The sequence below is a fragment of the Leptodactylus fuscus genome, chromosome 1 (assembly GCF_031893055.1).
Source record: "Leptodactylus fuscus isolate aLepFus1 chromosome 1, aLepFus1.hap2, whole genome shotgun sequence".
In the NCBI taxonomy this organism is placed as follows: Eukaryota; Metazoa; Chordata; class Amphibia; order Anura; family Leptodactylidae; genus Leptodactylus; species Leptodactylus fuscus.
In genome coordinates this window covers 109,561,081-109,580,321 of record NC_134265.1, presented here as the reverse complement: position 1 = coordinate 109,580,321, position 19,241 = coordinate 109,561,081, and the positions used below count along the sequence as shown (strand labels likewise).

General features: G+C 40.7%; 1 protein-coding gene across 1 annotated transcript in view; it reads right to left on the bottom strand.

Moving 5' to 3' along the window:
• Window positions 1-1,243: 1,243 nt before the first annotated feature.
• The window catches only part of LOC142204600 (somatomedin-B and thrombospondin type-1 domain-containing protein-like), a 35,788-nt gene continuing 17,790 nt past the window's right edge, over window positions 1,244-19,241 (bottom strand). The window contains exons 2-5 of the mRNA XM_075275916.1: window positions 14,360-14,542; window positions 14,171-14,261; window positions 10,471-10,629; window positions 1,244-7,271 (exon numbers count right to left, since the gene is read on the bottom strand). Coding sequence (XP_075132017.1) covers window positions 7,166-7,271; window positions 10,471-10,629; window positions 14,171-14,261; window positions 14,360-14,542 — 539 coding nt within the window. The 3' untranslated portion in view covers window positions 1,244-7,165. The remainder of the gene's footprint in view (window positions 7,272-10,470; window positions 10,630-14,170; window positions 14,262-14,359; window positions 14,543-19,241) is intronic.

Here is a 19,241-nt window from a genome sequence, read left to right as displayed (position 1 = left end):
CCTCATAAGGCTGCTGCAGCCTCCACACTGTTGCACTGGGTCACTGTATGGCCTCATAAGGCTATTGCAACCTTGACACTGGATTACTTTATGGCCTCCTCAGGCTTCTGCTGCCATCCCACTCTGCCCCTGGGTTACTGCATGTCCTCATAAGGCTGCTGCAACCTCCACACTCTGCCACTGTGGCAAAATAAGTGAGGTGTGCAGTGGTTCTAAGAGCGCGGCCTGTCATGTGCGTCTTCTACTCACTCACTGTATTGTTTGACTACCACAGCAGGCTCCCCATGTGTGTTACTGCAAGACACAATGTTCTACACTACTATACAGTCTCTGCAGCCAGGAAATAGCTGTTTTTTAATGTTATTTGCCGTGAGTCAATTAGGAAAGAATCAAATCTTTATGGGAAATCCGGAGCAGCGGCTGAACTTAATTTTCCAAAACTTCATTCGTCTCTACTTACAGCGTATCTTGGTGCATCTTAAGTTCTGCCTTTTCCCTGCAAGTTCACCTCTTTCCTGGTAAAACCCACCCACTTGTCAGACAAGACAAATAATGTCTAAAACGCATAATAAGTGCGATGCACAGCTTGTACACTGTCTATGATGCAGACAAGACAGAATTCTGACTTGTTTCACTTAATAGAGATTTGTATTTACCCAGGTTTGTTAGATTAAATGTAAAATATCCCAAAATATGATTGAAGCAAACAATGGAGCGATGCCAAAGTGAAGTCATATTCCAAGGAAAGAAAGAAATGTCTGACAAATCCTTGAATTCAGTTTCTCCTTTGCAAATCTGTTGAGAAGCTGATTCTTATTGTATGACATGTACAGTAGCAGGAGTCACTCCAATGCTTATGTACAGGAGGATCCAAGCAATGGGACAGAACTACTGACAATGTATTGTTACTGTAATATATTACAAATATGCAGTAAGTTCCTTCTGTTAGATCTGGATAGTGTCAGAAAAATTTTATCATTTAGCAAGTGTCTACACCGGGGTTGTGCAGATCTGTGCAAAGATGGAACTCTAGACATTATAAAGAAATCGCCTGGCACAGACTGTATACTTATTTAATGGAATTAAACCAATAAAATTGTGGAAATTCACCTCATAGAAGCTAAAATCTTCAGCCAACAATTTCCTTGGACCATTCATTTTCAAATGACAAGCACTGACATACAGAATTATGTGCATGATATCCGCAATAGATCATATTTATTTATTAATATGTTCTGCATCCTTGTTACAAAATAAAATCTATTTTTATACTTTTGGATACGTGAAATTTTTAATTCATGGAGTATTGCTTACATAATAAAAAGTTACACAGTTTACCAATATATTCTTTACGTCTCTTCCCAGTGCTCAAGATTTCTGCTTGCTAACACTTACTTGGACTATTCATTTTTTTTTATTTTGGTGAAAAAAAAAAATAATCTGCCTGATCTTAACTAGATTTGGTAACTTTAGGTGCCTGGACACACAAGCCTTATATCACTGTGTACAAAACTAGACAATGACCAAGCTAGTGGTTTAGAAGATGAACTTTTTTTTTTTTTTTAACAAATGATTAATTTTTCTGCAAAATAGTATTTCAAGCTAAGGCCCCCACGTCACAGAAAAGCAGTTTTTTGTTTTGTTTTTTGTTGTTGAAGATTTTGCTGTGGTTTTTCTAAGCCAAAGCCAAGAATGGCTACAAAAGGAATAGGAAATATATAGGAAGTGCTTATAAGATAAGATAAGATATTCCTTTAATAGTCCCACAATGGGGAAATTTCAGTGATACAGTTTCATAGATGGTACAGTAGTATATAACAAGAGAGAAACACATAGAAGCTCATGGCAGATAGAGAAATCCTAGGAATCATAGCAACTAAAAAAGAAAGAAACACAGACACACTGCAGGATCATTTAGTTCTCTGTGCTTTTTTTTTTTTTTAGGCGCCGCCCCCTGAGAGGCTGGCTGCCTTTGATGCAGTGCTCCAAGCTGGGAGCAAACTTTTCTTTCCACTACCTTCTGCTCTATCCACTCCTGGCTTTGACTTCTAAAAACAAAGCAAATCTGCAACATACAAGAGCTGCATTCAGGCTAAGGCCCCACATAGTGTCCTGCAGCAAAAAAATCAAAACAAAAAGCAATGCAAGAAGAACTGTGGCAGCATTGCATCACAGTTTTTCCCCACATTGCTTTTCACAGAAAGTTCGTAGAGGTTTCCTCTGTGGACTTTGTTACAATTACATTATAGGGAAACAGCTGGCGTATCTGTAGGTATAGTTGACATGCTGTGAGTTCCAAAACGGTGACTATTTGTATTTTACTGCAGTGTGGGGATGGGATTTGCTTGAATTCCATCCACTACACAGTGGCTGGGGGGGGGACGCTGGTCAGAAACGCTGTGGTTTGCCTGCAGTGGAAACCCTGCAGGAAAAATCGCAGTGCTTTACAGTAATTGCAAAGTGGATGGGATTCTTGCGATTCCCTTGCCCAATTTGCGGTAAAAACCGCAGCACAGACATGCTGCGATTTCCAAAAACGGGGCCTTTTTGGAAATTGCAGCATGTCAGTTATATATACGGAAACACCAGTGGCTTCCCCGGAGATATAAATGTAACAAAGCCTGCAGAGGAAAACTCAGAGAACTTTCTGTTTAAATTGCTGCAGGAAAAACCGCAATGTTTTCCCGCAGCGCTTTAGTGCTGTGTATTGTCCTGTCGGGCCTTAGCCTAAAGAGGTTTTCCCACTTCAGAGTCATAGGGTATGTTATTAAATGTTCTATAGATGCGGCTCACACACTGACTATTTTTCAGGACGCCCATACAAGTCAATGCAGAGAACCAGGAATCCGTTACCACTTCTGTATTCACAGATGCAGCAGGATGGGCATAAGCCCCAGAGATGGGACCTACATCTGTGGGACATTAATGTGGATAAATGTCTGTGTTGTGAAAATCCCTTATAGAGGATTGCATGGAGAGATCATATGGAACATAAAACCTGTGACATCAATTGCATACACTGCAAGATTTATTATTTGGGCAAATGATGTCACTAAGATGCCTACTGATATAGTGGCTTACTATGGGAAGAAGAAAGTATCCTATACTCACAAGTTTTCCAATCTGTTGAAAATTTAGGCTAATACTCATATGTTTACATATGTACCATGGATCGCTTCATGCTTGCTTTACTTGCTACAGTGAACCTGAAAAGACATACTGTTCACTTTGTTCTGCAGATAAGTAAGCAGTTCTCGGTCACATACACAGTAGGATGAGCCATTTGATGTCTATGAACATTAAAGGGAGCAATGCAGAGGAAAGATTTCCTCAAAATGTCAAGACTTTAAGAAGACGTTATTTTTCAAAGCGAGTTCATTGTGTTAAGATTATACTGTGTAAATTTGCATAAAAAGATAAGTGGCAAAGTTGCTAACTAAAATATTGCTGTATGTGTTCTTGGTGTATACTGAGCATTTGGCTGGACCTGTTACATGTTAAACTTTTATAGAAAAAGTGAACTACCCAGCTTTTCTGAATTCAGATAAACATCAAAGAACACAGGAGAAAAAAAAAACAGCCACAGAGAATTAAACGGCCTCCTGTTTATATAGAGTATGTATAAGCACAGTTTTACCTTATGCACTCTAATGGCTTGAGTAAGGCCGATATATCAAAGAAATTGGGTGAATCTTTGTCGTGGTGAATTGGCATAGGTTGACTATCTACTTTGCTCTTCCACTTCCAAGCTCACCCCATTAATAAGTGCTATATAGCTTGTAATTTGCCATGGTGTCTTAGGCTTGATTCACATCTGCGCATGGGTTTCTGAAGTGGACCCTCCCCCCATCCCTGAATGGAAACCTAATCTGCATAAAAAAGCTGTTACCTTAGGAAATAATATAGTCTATGGGGTCCGTGGGGTTTCCGCACGAAAAATGTGGAGAAAAGTGCTGCTTGCAGCGCTTTTCTCTCTGCATTTTTCATTTGGAGAGGTGAATAGAATCCCCAAATGCAGATGTGCTCCGGGCCTCAGTGGTTAGCATACTTACTCTGCAGTACCCGGTTTGCTCCCACACATTACAAATAAATAAATACGGTACTGACATGTTAACTGTCTACCTGAACTTGGCCATAGTTTGTTTGAGAAGGGGAATTTAGATTTAGAATTTAGAGCACCACTGAGAATAATGACTTATGTGAGTGATAGCCATTGCTGTACAGCGCTGCAGAATATGATGGCACCATAAAAGCATCAGGAAATGAAATACAAATGGCTTCCTACTACCTGGTAACTAAGGGGTTCGTGTCTCAGCAGCCGTGCATAGACAAACTGTGACTTTCTATACAGTCTTTAGCCTTAGGGTAGATAGTACATGCTGTTAACTGGTAAACTGTCCAAGAGCTCTTTGTACAATTATAACTACAATATTTGCATAATAAGCACCTCCTCCTGGAGGGCCCGGACTTGTTCCCAGACCCTTCCTATGCTGGTGACAATGTTAGTGTAATATAATATTTTATTTTATTATGTGGATTGTGAGCCCCACATAGAGCCCACAATGTACTTTTATTTTTCCCTATCAGTATGTCTTTTTGGAATATGGGATGGATATCAATGCAAACATGGGGAGAACATACAAACTCCTTGCAGATGGTTTTATGCCCTTGGCGGGACTTGAACACCAGGACTCCAGCAAGGCTGTAGTGCTAACCACTGAGCTACCATGTGGCCCCAGTGTAATATAATATTTACCATCATTGAACATGCTATTGAAATATGTGACTACCTTAAACTATACTTCTATGTGCAAGGTCTTGTGTGGAGCTGTAACAGGGCCCGATGTACACTATGTGATCAAAAGTATCCAGACACCCCCAAAAACATACGTTTTTCATATTCGGTGCATTGTGCTGCCACCTACTGCCAGGTACTCCATATCAGCGACCTCAGTAGATATTAGACATCGTGAGAGAGCAGAATGGGGCGATCAGTGGAACTCACGGACTTCGAACGTGGTCAGGTGATTGGGTGCCACACATCACACAGGTCAATGCCAAACGACGCCTCGCTTGGTGTAAGGAGGGTAAACATTGGATGATTGAACAGTGGAAAAACGTCGTGTGGAGTGACGAATCACGGTACACAATGTGGCGATCCGATGGCAGGGTGTGGGTATGGCGAATGCCCGGTGAACGTCATCTGCCAGCGTGTGTAGTGCCAACAGTAAAATTCAGAGGCGGTGGTGTTATGGTGTGGTCGTGTTTTTCATGGAGGGGGCTTGCACCCCTTGTTGTTTTGCGTGGCACTATCACAGCACAGGCCTACATTGATGTTTTAAACACCTTCTTGCGTCCCACTGTTGAAGAGCAATTCGGAGATGGCGATTGCATCTTTCAACACGATCGAGCACCTGTTCATACTGCACGGCCTGTGGCGGAGTGGTTACACGACAGTAACATCTCTGTAATGGACTGGCCTGCACAGAGTCCTGACTTGAATCCTATAGAACACCTTTGGGATATTTTGGAACGCCGACTTCGTGCCAGGCCTCACCGACCTACATCGATACCTCTCCTCAGTGCAGCACTCCGTGAAGAATGGGCTGCCATTCCCCAAGAAACCTTCCAGCACCTGATTGAACGTATACCTGCCAGAGTGGAAGCTGTCATCAAGGCTAAGGGTGGGCCAACACCATATTGAATTCCAGCATTACCGATGGAGGGCGCCACAAACTTGTAAGTCATTTTCAGCCAGGTGCCGGATACTTTTGATCACATGGTGTATCTCTAGAGGCCGATGTATGGAGACATACGAGGATTGGAACCCGATTTGATCCTTGGAGCTCCACAGCAGACATATGAGCATGGTTGTGGGTAAAGGCAACGATTTGTGACAATATATTAATGAGTTATAATAAAACATATAATATGGATATACCGTAATTACATATATAAATATACTTTCTTCAGAGTACTTCATGAATGATGTATTCTTTTTCTTTTCTCAGCTTTTATATTAGCACCTAGAGTTGGCACTGTAATAATGTATATGATAAGTCAGTATATATAACTGGCAGTGGACAATGCAGCTTATATTTTAATACTGGTCAATAAAATCTAAGAGGTTGTTTACATCACGTTTTGATCATCCATTTACCTGATCAGTTTTATGGGTACAAAAACTGATGCTAAAAACTATGACAATTGATGGCAACTGACAACCATATGTTTAGACTCCATTCATTTTTTTTTAAATTCAAACTTTTTATTTGAGACAGACATTTTTTACATCAGTTTAACGGGTGCAAAAAATGGACGCAAATGGGATAGCCATCTGTTTACATAGACATCGATTGTAAAAAACAAATGGATTCGTAGCTGTTTGTTTTTTTTTTTAAAGGACACGAAAACGTAGTATACCATACTTTTGTGTCCGTTCAACAGATCCATGTTTTTTGGGGGGTTTTAAATATTGATGTCTGTTAGAGATGAGTGAATATGCTCAATCGAATACCTATGCCGTGTAGCTCCCGTTGCAAAAATAGTTCCGGAGCTTCAAATTTTTACTGACCCTGCCACCTTCCCTGGCGCCGGGAGCTATGCGGTGGAGGTATTCGATCAAGTATATTCGCTCATCTCTAATGCCTGTGTAAAAGGATGGCCACCGGTTTGCGTCCCTTTTTTTCTCGCATTCAATAAACAGAAAACATGATCTGAATAGATCCTAACATAGAGTCAGTGTTAAATAAAAAGGAATCATTTTCTATAGGATAGAAAAGTAGGACACTGTTGTATCCCACAAAAAAACAAAACTGATCCATTTTTATTCAATATTGACTATGTAAACTGATAGTCATCAGTTTCCAACCATTTTTATGATTTTTAGTATCATTTTTTGTATCCATTAAACTGATCAGATCAACTGATGACCAAAACGTGATGTGAACGACCCCTAAGAACGAAATTGGCAGAGTTTTGAAGACATCATCTCTAAAATGTAACATACAAACAATTACAAAATGGTAGAATCTTTAAAAAAGGAAGCAAGGTCCCCCCCAAGAGGCAGGTGGAAGAGGTAGGTATCTGAGAGGTAAACTATTTGGCTTTGTGGGGACAGCAATGTATGAAACTGCTATCCTACATCCAACAGTGACCATCGTCATCACACAAATAGGTAGGAGAGGAACTGGCATGTGCAGTCTTCTCTGAGGTCTTCTTGAACCCAGGATCCCTGGCAGCCTGGAAGGGAGGCAGCAGTCCAGAATGTCCTAAATTGGAACAAGATAGTTTAATAATGTAAAGCTGCATTACATGTTCACTTCTCCTTTACTATGCATATCTACCATGGATCAGAAGGATAACATTAATTTTCAACTAAAATGGCCCCAATAGTTCATGGCATGGATTCTACGAGATTTCGAGTGGATTGATAGTCTAGGAATATAGAGTATCCTGAATCAAACCAAACCATCATGATTTGTGAACATTTTACTAGGGTCAACGCTAACTCTCCAAATAAGGGGTGAGTGCTCTACTGAGTGCTCACACCTCATGCTCAGAGACTTGTGCACAGGTATGAACCTAGCCTTAGACTAATGTGTCACACATTTCTATCGTTCAGTTCTTCCGGGGAACCAGAACAGCAAAGAGCCAGACCACTAAAAACAGCGGTTACCCGTGGACGTGGACCCCACAGACAATAATGGAGTCCTTCTGGTGTCCGCAGTTTTTATACTGAAACTGGCGGAGAGATAAGTACTCCATGCAGAACTTTTCTATCTGCCGATTTTTAGCTGTTTCTGCGGCAAAGTCTCCAATGGCACAGATGTGAACCTAGCCTCAGCAAATGAGCAGCAATTTAATGGAACAGAGATGCTGAAGAGGTTAAGATAATGGATAGTTGTAAAGACGTCCACCCACACATACCACCACAAATAATGATCTCGACATGTATGATGGGTAGTACACTTCATTTTGAGTATATTTAGAGCGTACCTAAACTTCCAAACCACTTTTGATTTTTTCCATCAGCTTTTTGTCATGAATTAACATAATGAAAGAATTCTGTCTTCTTCCTATGAAATCCTGTGCAGGAATTCACTTCCTGTTCCAACTTTATTCTTTTCTGTCTCTCTATCGCTAGGTCAAATCTTTACACTGCTTACCAGAGCATGGGTGGACTGGCTCTTGTATAATTCAGGCAAGCTGAGGTTTATGGGGGTGTTACTTCAAACTGTCATTTCTCAGACATTATAAAAACTAGAACAAGTGCTTCTGGTGTCATATGAAAGAAGCTTACATTTGGGACCAAGATCACGGTTTTATCAGCACTGCTGTCAGCAATGAAAGAGCTGTAGGCCAACAGCTAATATGGTCCTTGTGATTGGATATCTGCATTTTGAATGTCTATTAGCTTGTTATCAAAGTCCCCTGATGAGTCATTATGCCCTATAGAACAAAACATGCATATATGGATTAATATGGTAAAACCTCATCTGAGTATTGGCCTTGTAAGAGTGGGGGTCATTTTGAGGGTTTAAGGTCAGAGTTAGACCAAACTAGGGTGAATTTTCCCATGTTGGTATTTACTTCAGATGGAGTTTCATGGAACTCTACCAGTCAACCAGGGACAGACCCATACCCCTTCAAGGTGGATAACTTATACTGTATTCTTTAGATCTGATTTTTGTTAAAAGTGTGTTTTGATGTGGGTCCCAGGTGGATTCAGAAGAGAGCTGTTATCTTATGGTGACTGGAAAATTAATTTGTATTTTTGTTAGTTTTTAAAGGGATTCTACCATTGAAAACTTTTTTTTCTAGTTGACATGTCGGAATAGCCTTAAGAAAGGCTATTCTTCTCCTACCTTTAGATGTCTTCTTCGCCCCGCCGTTCGGTTAAAAATCCGTTTTTCGTCAGTATGTTCTCTTGCAGCACTGGGGGCATCCCCAATGAGGACTCTCTCCAGTGCTGCCTCCATCTTCATCAGCAACGGCCTCTTCATCTTCTTCTTCCGGCGCTGGGGTCATACTTGTACTCCTGCGCAGTCAGCTCTGCCATCGGGCCGCAGGCAGAGACGAGTGCACATGCCGGTGGCCATTTTTTTGTGGCCGCTTACGCGAGAATACGCAGTACGCTCTGTACTCCATAGAACTACAGGAGTGTATTGCGCATGCTCGCGTAAGTGAACACAAAAAAATGGCATGTGCACTTGTCTCTGCCTGCGGCCCGATGGCAGAGCCGAATGCGCAGGCGTACAAGTGTGACCCTAACGCCAGAAGAAGATGAAGAGGCCGTTGATGATGAAGATGGAGGCGGCGCTGGAGAGTTCTCTCACTGCATTGGGGACACCCCCAGTGCTGTTTGAGTGCTGGGGCCCGCCCCCAATGTTGCGAGAGAACTCAGTAGCATACCGACGAAAAGCGGATTTTCAACTGAATGGTGGGGCGAAAAAGGCATCTAGTAGGAGAAGAATAGCCTTTCTTAAGTCTATTCTGACGTGTCAACTAGAAAAAAAAAGTTTAAAATGGTAGAATCCCTTTAAGAGTAGCGGTAGTATTTTACTTATGTTTATTAAAAGTTAATATTTATAAAATTTTGTACTTCTTTGCCAGATATATTACCACTTTAACACATAGTCAGGATTAAGTGCAGCTGTACAAAAATATGGCAGAAACACTATGCTAGGTTTTATAAAACTATAACCGATTGATAGCGAAATGCACCGCTCAAAAGGATGCAGCTTACCTATGATTTTTATTTAGGATTGTTTTTTTTTTTAACCACTGATAGCCAATGATTTACTGTAACATCCCTGTACTGTGACTTCACTGTCACAGCACAAGGCTGAATCCTAGGGTGTCCAGCGATGCCAATAGCTGCGGCAGGCCCCGTAGTATATTACTTTTTACTGTGCTCTGAAGAGGTGTCGGAGGGGAGTGATATATATGTGACGGGGTTGTTGCGGAATATTTGTGGGGATGTCTATCTATCTATCTATCTATCTATCTATCTATCTATCTATCTATCTATCTATCTATCTATCTATCTACACACAGACCAACTCAGCGCATCTGCACTAGTAATCGACAAATCAGGTGAGCACAAAGGCACCTGACATGGTCAAGTATGTGTCACATGTCTCTTCGTGTCACTCGTTGGGTGGTCAAAAGAGGCATGTCAGGAAGCCAACTCAGCAGGGGGTGGGGGGGGCGGCTTTAAAAATGACAGTATAGATATAGTAATGATAATGAATGTCTAGGAGTAAGTTTTTATTAGTTATCTTTGTGTTACACATTACAAACTGTTAGATATAAAGTGGCCCATCCTCTACAAGTATATTACAACAATAAAAAGTTTAGTTATGCATTAAATGACTCTTTAGCTGACCAACACTTATTACAGTAAAGTTATTGTCCAGACATCTTTATATTTCTACCTCCAGTTCCAGCTACTCAATGAGCTCTTACCTTGCACCAGCAAGACCATCCCCTTGACACCGCCCGCTAGGACCCATGGCCTCCGTCTGGCACTCTACACATACAACTTGTTCTCGTGTCAACGATCTACCCCAGGTTTGCAACCGGCAGGCGGGTCCCACATATTTCAGTCTGTAGTAGACACAATAACTGAGAAAAGAAAAAAAATTATATAGGCAATAAAGAGCTTGTCAATATACCAATGTTATAACAATTCTATATCCTTATGCAGTTACCATATTTACATTAGCAGCAGTGGTATAACTAAAGTCTTGTGGACTCTCCCTACAGAGAATTGTTGATCATGATGGTTACATTTTAAGGGTGCATGCACACTACGTAACGCCGGGCGTGTATGAGAGCCGTACACGCCGGCGTTACAGCAGGGCTGCCGAACACTTCCCATTCACTTCAATGGGAGCGCTCGTAAACGCCGCTGTTACGAGCGCTCCCATTGAAGTGAATGGGAAGTGCTCGGCAGCCCTGCTGTAACGCCGGCGTGTACGGCTCTGATACACGCCCGGCGTTACGTAGTGTGCATGCACCCTAATACTCACAACTGCAGTTATCAAAAATAAGGTTTTGAGCAGTGCAGTGTGCGGCATGCAAACAATACTGGGAGCTGCGTCCTGTGGGAAACAACGGATCTGTAGGGTCCTAACAGTCTAGGAGATCAGTGAGTGTTCAAACATGGGGCCCCTGCTGACCAACTTTTTGACTGTACTGTAGTGCTTTTGCGAGCACTGTGACAATTTGCTATAAAACAATGGTTGTGTGATGTGAATAGTGAAGGGGCCCCACACAGTATAATATGCTCAACAATGGCCCCACATAGTATAATAAGCTCCACAGTGGCCCCCTCACAGTATTATGTGCTCCACAGTGACCCCCACATAGTATAATATGCTCCACACTGGCCCCCGCACAGTATAAAATGCTCCCAAGAACACCCCTAGAGCCGCTTCAGGTGACGCCCACAAAATTAGACGAATATTTGTGCGGTTCAGTCCTCCACTTCGGTGCTATTATTATACTCTGGGGAGTCCTCAGACCCTAAAGTATAATAAGTAGAGGCCCACTTATACTCACCTTGCCTTACTTTGGGCATCTTTGCTCCTTCTGGCTCTCTATGTCATCTTCTTCGGTCCTCTCCCAGCCTGAGCCCCAGAGAAGATGTGGGGAATTGTCAGAGCCCCAGGAGAGGTGAGTTCAAGTATTTATTTTTAGTCGCCACCCCCCCCCCCCAGGCTGTCATCTATTGAGGAAAAGGGTCCAGCGACACATCGGGCCCCTTTCCATTAACAGTATGTATAGCAGATGGGAATCAGGCTTTCCCTGAACACTATTGTGGTGGTCTGAAGCCCGGCCATCTCCAGCTGGCCAAGGGCCCTGTACCCCTCTAGGCCTGGTCGCAGTCATGCCCCTTGCGACTGCCATCGTTATACCACTGATTAGCAGGAAATGTGAATGTAAGCAATATCTGTTTCTCTTTATGCAACTAATAAAAATACATTATATACTCAGTGTTATCAGCATATATACAGATTGGTAATATTGTAGAGTACAGAGTGATGATTATTAGGCAACATAGAGCAACAGATGTTTCCCTAATATTAATAGAGCACATTTTTCTTTTCTCTGGACAGTGCAGCAGGATATGTTGGCAGTACAGCATGGAAAGTGTTATGCCTGCAGCGGAGGTGTAGATAAACATTGAGGCGTATAGCAGTTGAAAATAAAGCTATTAGACAAAGAACAATGCCACCCTGCTGCGTGCAGTAAACCTGGAAAAGCCAGATGGTACAGTGTGTACATGATTCTAACCTGTGGTTAAGGGTCACACCTTGTCATACTTGCAAAGATTTTGTAAAACAAGTAAAATACATACAGCCATAAGAGGTTTTTTTTCTACTCCTTACATAGCAACAAAATATTGCATAGCACTATACAGAGGTTGTTAATAGTTATAAAAAAAAATAAATATATGTACATTATAATGGTAAGTTGAGTTCAGATGTTTCCTATGCTGCACTATGAGGACATGAGATATATATTGTTTATATATACACTGACCAACCTCACCAATCCCCTGCCACTCCTGTGGATGATGCTTTCCAGGTCAATGGAATGGGTAAGCAGTCATTTCCTATGTATTAGGAGACACAGGAGATCGATGGGAAGTTTATTATTTTATTCTTTCACTCCATTCTGAGATTTAACCATACACAGCTGCGTTTCTGTTACCTACTGGGAAAGACAGCAAATGGGGCCAACTATCTGTATGTGTATGTATATTATGTGCCAACATTTCATCTTCTCCTGGGTCTGCCCTTATCAAAGAAGTACACCCAGTGCCTGACCACTTACATGTGCATATAGACTCAAACATAAACAAAATATAACTCCCACTCCTCCATATCACGTGCAAGACACAGAAACCCAAACAATACATGTTTATATGGGCGACAACTACGGGCTACAAATGTATTAATATCTATACCAACACACACTCATTGGGCAATGCAGATTACAATAGTGAGTATGTCTATGCCAATATGCACTTACATCTATGATATGCACACATGACGTTTACTTGTAGCATTATTATAACCTAACCTGTTCCTGGGATAGTGTTGACTAGGAAATGACAAGGAAGAGAGAGCTACAGAACTTCATATCATCCAACATGTCTCTATGGATTAAATCTGCCGATTCCCCTAGATTCCACCCTTAGACCACCTAAAACATCCTCTAGAATGTACAGGAAGGGAAACTTGCTCAGATACTTCATTCACCTGAACTGAAGTAGAAAGCACTGCGGGAAAAAAACATGATACATTTCCACAGCATTTCTGAGCTGTGGCCTGCTACATCGGACCTTAGCCTCCTTTTTTTTTCCCACAATTATGGGACATTTATTGGCCATGTTGTGTGTTGGTTTTGTATTGCCCAGTAGTCAGTCATTATCTGTGGTTTACGGTATGATCAAGCAATAACACATAAAAGGTTTTATTTTTTGTCGTCCTTGTCGCATCTGGCCATATTTAGCTAGTTTGGCAGCCAGTTGTCTACCTTACGCTCTCTATTCTGCATTAGCTTTAGTTAATCATTTCCAAGATGAATGTTAATGGGTATGCACTAGGGTGAACGGCATGGCTGGATCAACAGATTCTCTTCCTTTATGTATTTGAAATATGAGAGAAGGGTTTTCCCTTCCTGCCAGATGCTGTTACCCTTCCTTCTGCCTGTTAGAATTTCCTTTATTAACAAGTCATCCCTGGCAGAAAGATGAAAGGACTAACATAGTGGGCACTCTCAGCTATCCCGTGGCTTACCTCATTAACAGGACTCACAGTAACAAGGCAGAACAGAAGACCTGAACTCTCACATTTTACTAATGTTTTTTTTTATGATTTTCACCCAGTAAAGTAACTTTAGTATGAACTACACTGGGCTCTAAAGTGATCCCAATAGCAGAGTATGCTTGTGACTGGAGCTCAGAGACATTGGAGATAAAAATAATGACTTTATATAATGTAAGTGCCCAATACCATTGTATGTTTATGTATATTATGTTCACTCTCATCACGTCTTCACATCCCAAAACTAATGCCCTTCTGCTTCTCAAAGTTGTATAAGTCAAGATATTTGCAAGTACAGGAGGCATATTATATTAATATATTCTCTTTACCTTGGGGTCCTTAAAGAAACGGGGGTGTGGGTCCTTCTCCAAGGGTCTCTGGAATCCCTTTTAAAAGAGCCTGGTAATATCCGGGCCACTTCTGTGACAAGTAAAAGAAATGAGTTTCTATGAAAAATTACTTTCATAAAATGTACCAAAAGCTAACACTTAAAACAACAGACAAGGGTTAATTGTAACCTTTGGAGGAGTGACAGGTGTCGTCATCTCCATAACAGCCACGACGCTGTCTGAGATCTGGACAGGGGTTTCCTCCACTCCCAGGAGGAACTCTTACTTGCCGCAACCGCTCTTTGCTCCCAATTCCACAAAGAGAGCTGCATTCACTCCATGGCCCCCATGGACCAACTACACAATGAGAGACTGTAAGAGAAAGAAAGTAGCTATTACTCTACAAATAAATGTTGGTAATGCAAAAAATAAAAATGTTAATCAACTGCTTCCATTATACGAATAAAAAGTCTGCACAGCGCTCACAGGTTCCATCTAGCGTTGAGCGAGTAGTATTCGATCGAATACCTCGCCGGCATAGGAATGCGTGTAATCGGCCGAACACCAAGGGGTTAAAAGCATCAAATATTCGAAGCGTTTAACCCCTTGGTGTTCGGCCGATTACACGCATTCCTATGCTGGCGAGGTATTTGATCGAATACTACTCGCTCAGCACTAGTTCCATCTTATCGTACAAGGCACATACTTAAATGGTGTCCACCACCTCCCCAAAGCATATTCAACTATCTCCAGTGTGTTAAAGAGTACAATACAGTGATAAACAATGTATGTCTTGGCCCTTCAGCTCCCTGAAGCATTGCTCTTGCCCCTCAGACCTCTATCTCCTGTCTGTGCCACATTGTGATCTTCCCACTGCTATGGTATCACCTATGAGCATTGCTTCAGGAACTAAAGGGCCGCCTCCAGTGCACCAACTGCCTCATTTGCATGAGACTTCAAAGTTGAAGTACAAAAGTGACAGATATGACACAAGTATGGAGTTTATCAATGTAATGTTCTCTATAACACCGTGGAGGCAGGTGAATATACTTGGAGGAGGTGATAGACTCCCTTTAAATGGCATTGTACTGGCAGTGCCACCTGCATCAAAAGCACTTATAAAATCACATAGAATGATAGCGCTGCTATTAATATATGACAGTGTTTGGACATATTATGCCATGCACCCGCTTCTGAATTCCCACTTTATCAATGGCCAGTCACATTCTAAGGATTACTCTAGCTCCGGCGACCTTGGTATGCTTCTTCTTCATAGCAGGAACATTCATTGAGGTAGACTCATTTTTCTTTTGTGGCATGATGTCAGGGTGACACGCAGTGGGTGTGCTATAGAAGCTCAGTTGGGAGGCGGCAGGATGTTATGTTTGCAGTCCATGTTTCTGTATCAGATCCGGCTGGACACTCTTTCTCACACGGGTCCTGTCTGCATATTTACATATGCTTCGGCGCCTCCCTCAGCTGTTGATTTTGGCCAGAAACCAACACTTCACTACAACATAGACAGCTTCCCACTGTATATAAGATGGTCTAGTGACATGCCAAAGCTTCCGTGTAGAGATGGCACCAATAGATAGAGACATTATAAAGCATTATAGTGATTAAACTTCACCTTAGATTTTTTTTTAACCACATAAAAGAATAATAAAGGTGTTTTTTTTACAGCTACATTTGCTGATTCTCATTCTTCATGCTAAGACACACTAAATATAGATTTTAAGGACTACATTATAGATCTATGTTATATCGATCTGTAATAAGCCACCAATAGAAATTTAAGGGCCCATACTGTAACCTGATCTCTTATAAAAGAAGGCATACAGAGTGTTTTTTCTTAAAGGGGTTTCCAGTCAATAAAACTTATGCTTAGGTTGAAGCCCCACGTTGCGGAAACGCAGCTTTTTTTGTGAGTAGATTGAGCAGAAGGTAGAAGAACTTCCTAAATATTTCCCAGTCCTTTTGTAGCCATTCTTGGCTTTGGCTCAAAAAAAACGCAACAAATTCTGCAACAAAAAAACCCTGTATTTCTGCAACGTGAGGCCTAGGGCCTTAAACGGACACTGACAATAATTTTCAGACAGAAAGCAAAATGTAGCAAAGACAAACTGCATAAAAAAATCAAAACCCAGACCAAAAGAAGAGCAAAGTTTGCGTTACATATAATGGTTCACCAAAGGTTAAAAAGATTAATATTTAGATGGATATGAATTTAAAATAAAAAATACTTATTCTGTAGTTAGTACTGTTTTGTTATCCTGAAACTCTCTAAGGCAAAACAATACTTCAGGCAATGTGAATGATAGAAAAGGTTTATAACTATATATCTACTAATGCCACCTGTCATGCCACTAATGCTGCTTGTATTGGACACATACACCTCTACAAAAGGTATATAGACATCTTTATATAGACCACTCCAGATTAGGAAACACAAGATACATACAAAGCATCAGACAAGATTATTTGTTACAGAATGAAGTCTTACTAATATAAAATATTAATTAGAATTAAATTTCCATAAAATGAACAAGTACCTATTAAAATAAGAGAAATATGAGAATACAGATAGACTGAATATTATATTGATGCCCCCAGATGAACAGGCTCACAATATCCCTTGACATTTGGTGACACTATGCCAGGACACGAGAACGTTTGGGCGAAGCTGTTCTCGCCCTCATTAGGCGATATGAAACAAACACAACACATACTGACAAAAACAGTGTGACATCAACCATCGCTGATTGAAGATATTGCAAAAAACTATTCAATGACATACAAAGCCTGCTTTCAAAATGGTTAAGCCATCAGGTCCCAGCCCTATTGGAGCATACTGACAATTCTAATAATAGTAATGCAGTCAAAAAAGTTGCTATCACTTTTGTAAAAACGTAGCTTTTTTGCCTGTTGGTGCCACCAGTCGCTTATACTCTCTCAGGTATATGCTCATTCTGTTCCAATCTCTTTAAGGACTAATTTCTAGGCATCTGCCCTAAACCAAAGAGAAGACATGATGCAGACTATACAATACTGAGCATACATGATGCCATGTTAGAAGCCTCTAGAAGGCATACAGATCTTGTTTTCCATGTTTTTCAATTGAGAAGTGCTACAATATCTCAGTTTTGTGAGTAGATAGAATAAAAATCTCACTTTATTATGTACTATGTTTTCTCTTTGATTAATGCAGAATCATGGAAATTTAGAGACTGAGACAATATCAGCATATATCTTAGATTGGATGGTAAGTAGCTGATGCGCCAATAGACAACTCTGCAACACATCTTATTCCTTTATCTTCTCTAGTGAGTAAACATCTTGTGAAAACTATATTACACGATACCCGGTGTTGTAGCACTGAAGAATATTGTAATTTCAGTGTCGCTGGACTTGGTCTTATCTTGATGGCAGCTCCACCATAGGAAAGACTGGCAATGGCCCATATAATTTCTTTTTGTGACTTAGGGTGGGACCCCCCATTGTGAAAATGCAGTCTATTACAGTACCTGTCAAAGTGGATGGCTAATACCACCCACACATTGTAGAAAAAAATCCACTGCAGAAATGCTGCAATTTCAAAGACACAAGTGTTTTTGCAAATCACAGCATGTCAATTATAGTTACGGAAATTCTGGTGTTTTCTGTATAGGTGTAATAGAAGCAAAAAGTCCGCCAAGGAAATCTCTGTGGACTTTCTCTGAAAAACACTGCGGGAAAAAATGCTATGCATTTCTGCCATTGTCTTTTCCACAGTGTTTTTTGGCTTCAGCTCGTCTTAAAGTGCTACGCCTCAAAGCATTTTTATACTCTCTCCCAAGGATAGAGGATAAATAGGTGATCTCAAGGAAGGGCTACGTTGTGAATGTAGCCAGGCTGAATGTAAGTGTGCCCCTGCTGGATGGGATGCGTCTCTTCTCCTGCCCACTTCAGTGGGAGTGCTGGAAATACCTGAGTGCTGTTCTTTGCAACAGACAAGTGTTGTAGTATACAATTCAATAAAAATTTCCATTTGAAATATAGTGACCACTTCTTTAAGAAAATCACCACATTATCCAAACCAGATTTTCAATGACAGATCTAATGTATAGTATGGTGTATGGACGATATTTTGTTCAAATCTTATCAACTTTGCTGCTAATGTTGAAGCAGAAACTGTGTATATATCCCATGTGAATGAACTCTTATAGACAGCATTCTTGCTGGCTGCAACCACCAAGCTGCAATAGTGGAAGCTTAGATACTAACTGCATACTGTGTTATTATTTAGTTCAATGTGTATATATATATATATATATATATATATATATATATATATATATATATATATATATATATATATATAGCAGAGCATGTATAGTTAGTCTGGACCCATTTTGAATGGGGTCAGAAAAAAGTTACCAACTCCGGCTTCCTAATAAATTATTTATTATTTTTTATTATATTATCCTATTTATAACATTGTATAATTAATTAGATGCATATATACATATCTTTACTGTCACTGGAATTCTACCACTGACTTCTTAATGAATTATACATTTTTTTTTGCTTTTGAGGCCCAGTTCACATCTATGCTCGGATTTCCGTTTGGGGAGTCTGCTTGGAGACCCCTGAACAGAAACCTATACACATAAAAAGCGGTTACCTTAAGGTGCTCCCCAAACAGAAACCTGAACGCATATGTGAACCAAGCCTTTCAATGGCGGAGTCAAATTATGGATGAGGGGAAAAAAGTGAGCTGTCTAGCCTACTGACTCCACAGCCCTGATAAACAGTGTGCATAGCACTCCTACATTTATTTTAGGGAAAAATTCTATGCAGCAATTTTAAAAGCTATAACTGCTATAAAAATATGTAAAGAAAATATTCAGCACTGCAGGCCCAAAATGTCTCTCAAACCAGAAATAGTGTTGTGTAGGGGCCTTAAATTAGAGCAGAAACATATCTTTTTAACCACAAGCCAATGACACAAAGCAGAGATATGATATTTCTATGCAAGGACAAATCAGTCTGCAAGTGCACTGAGGGTGGGTCCAATCTGCCAGATTTACCT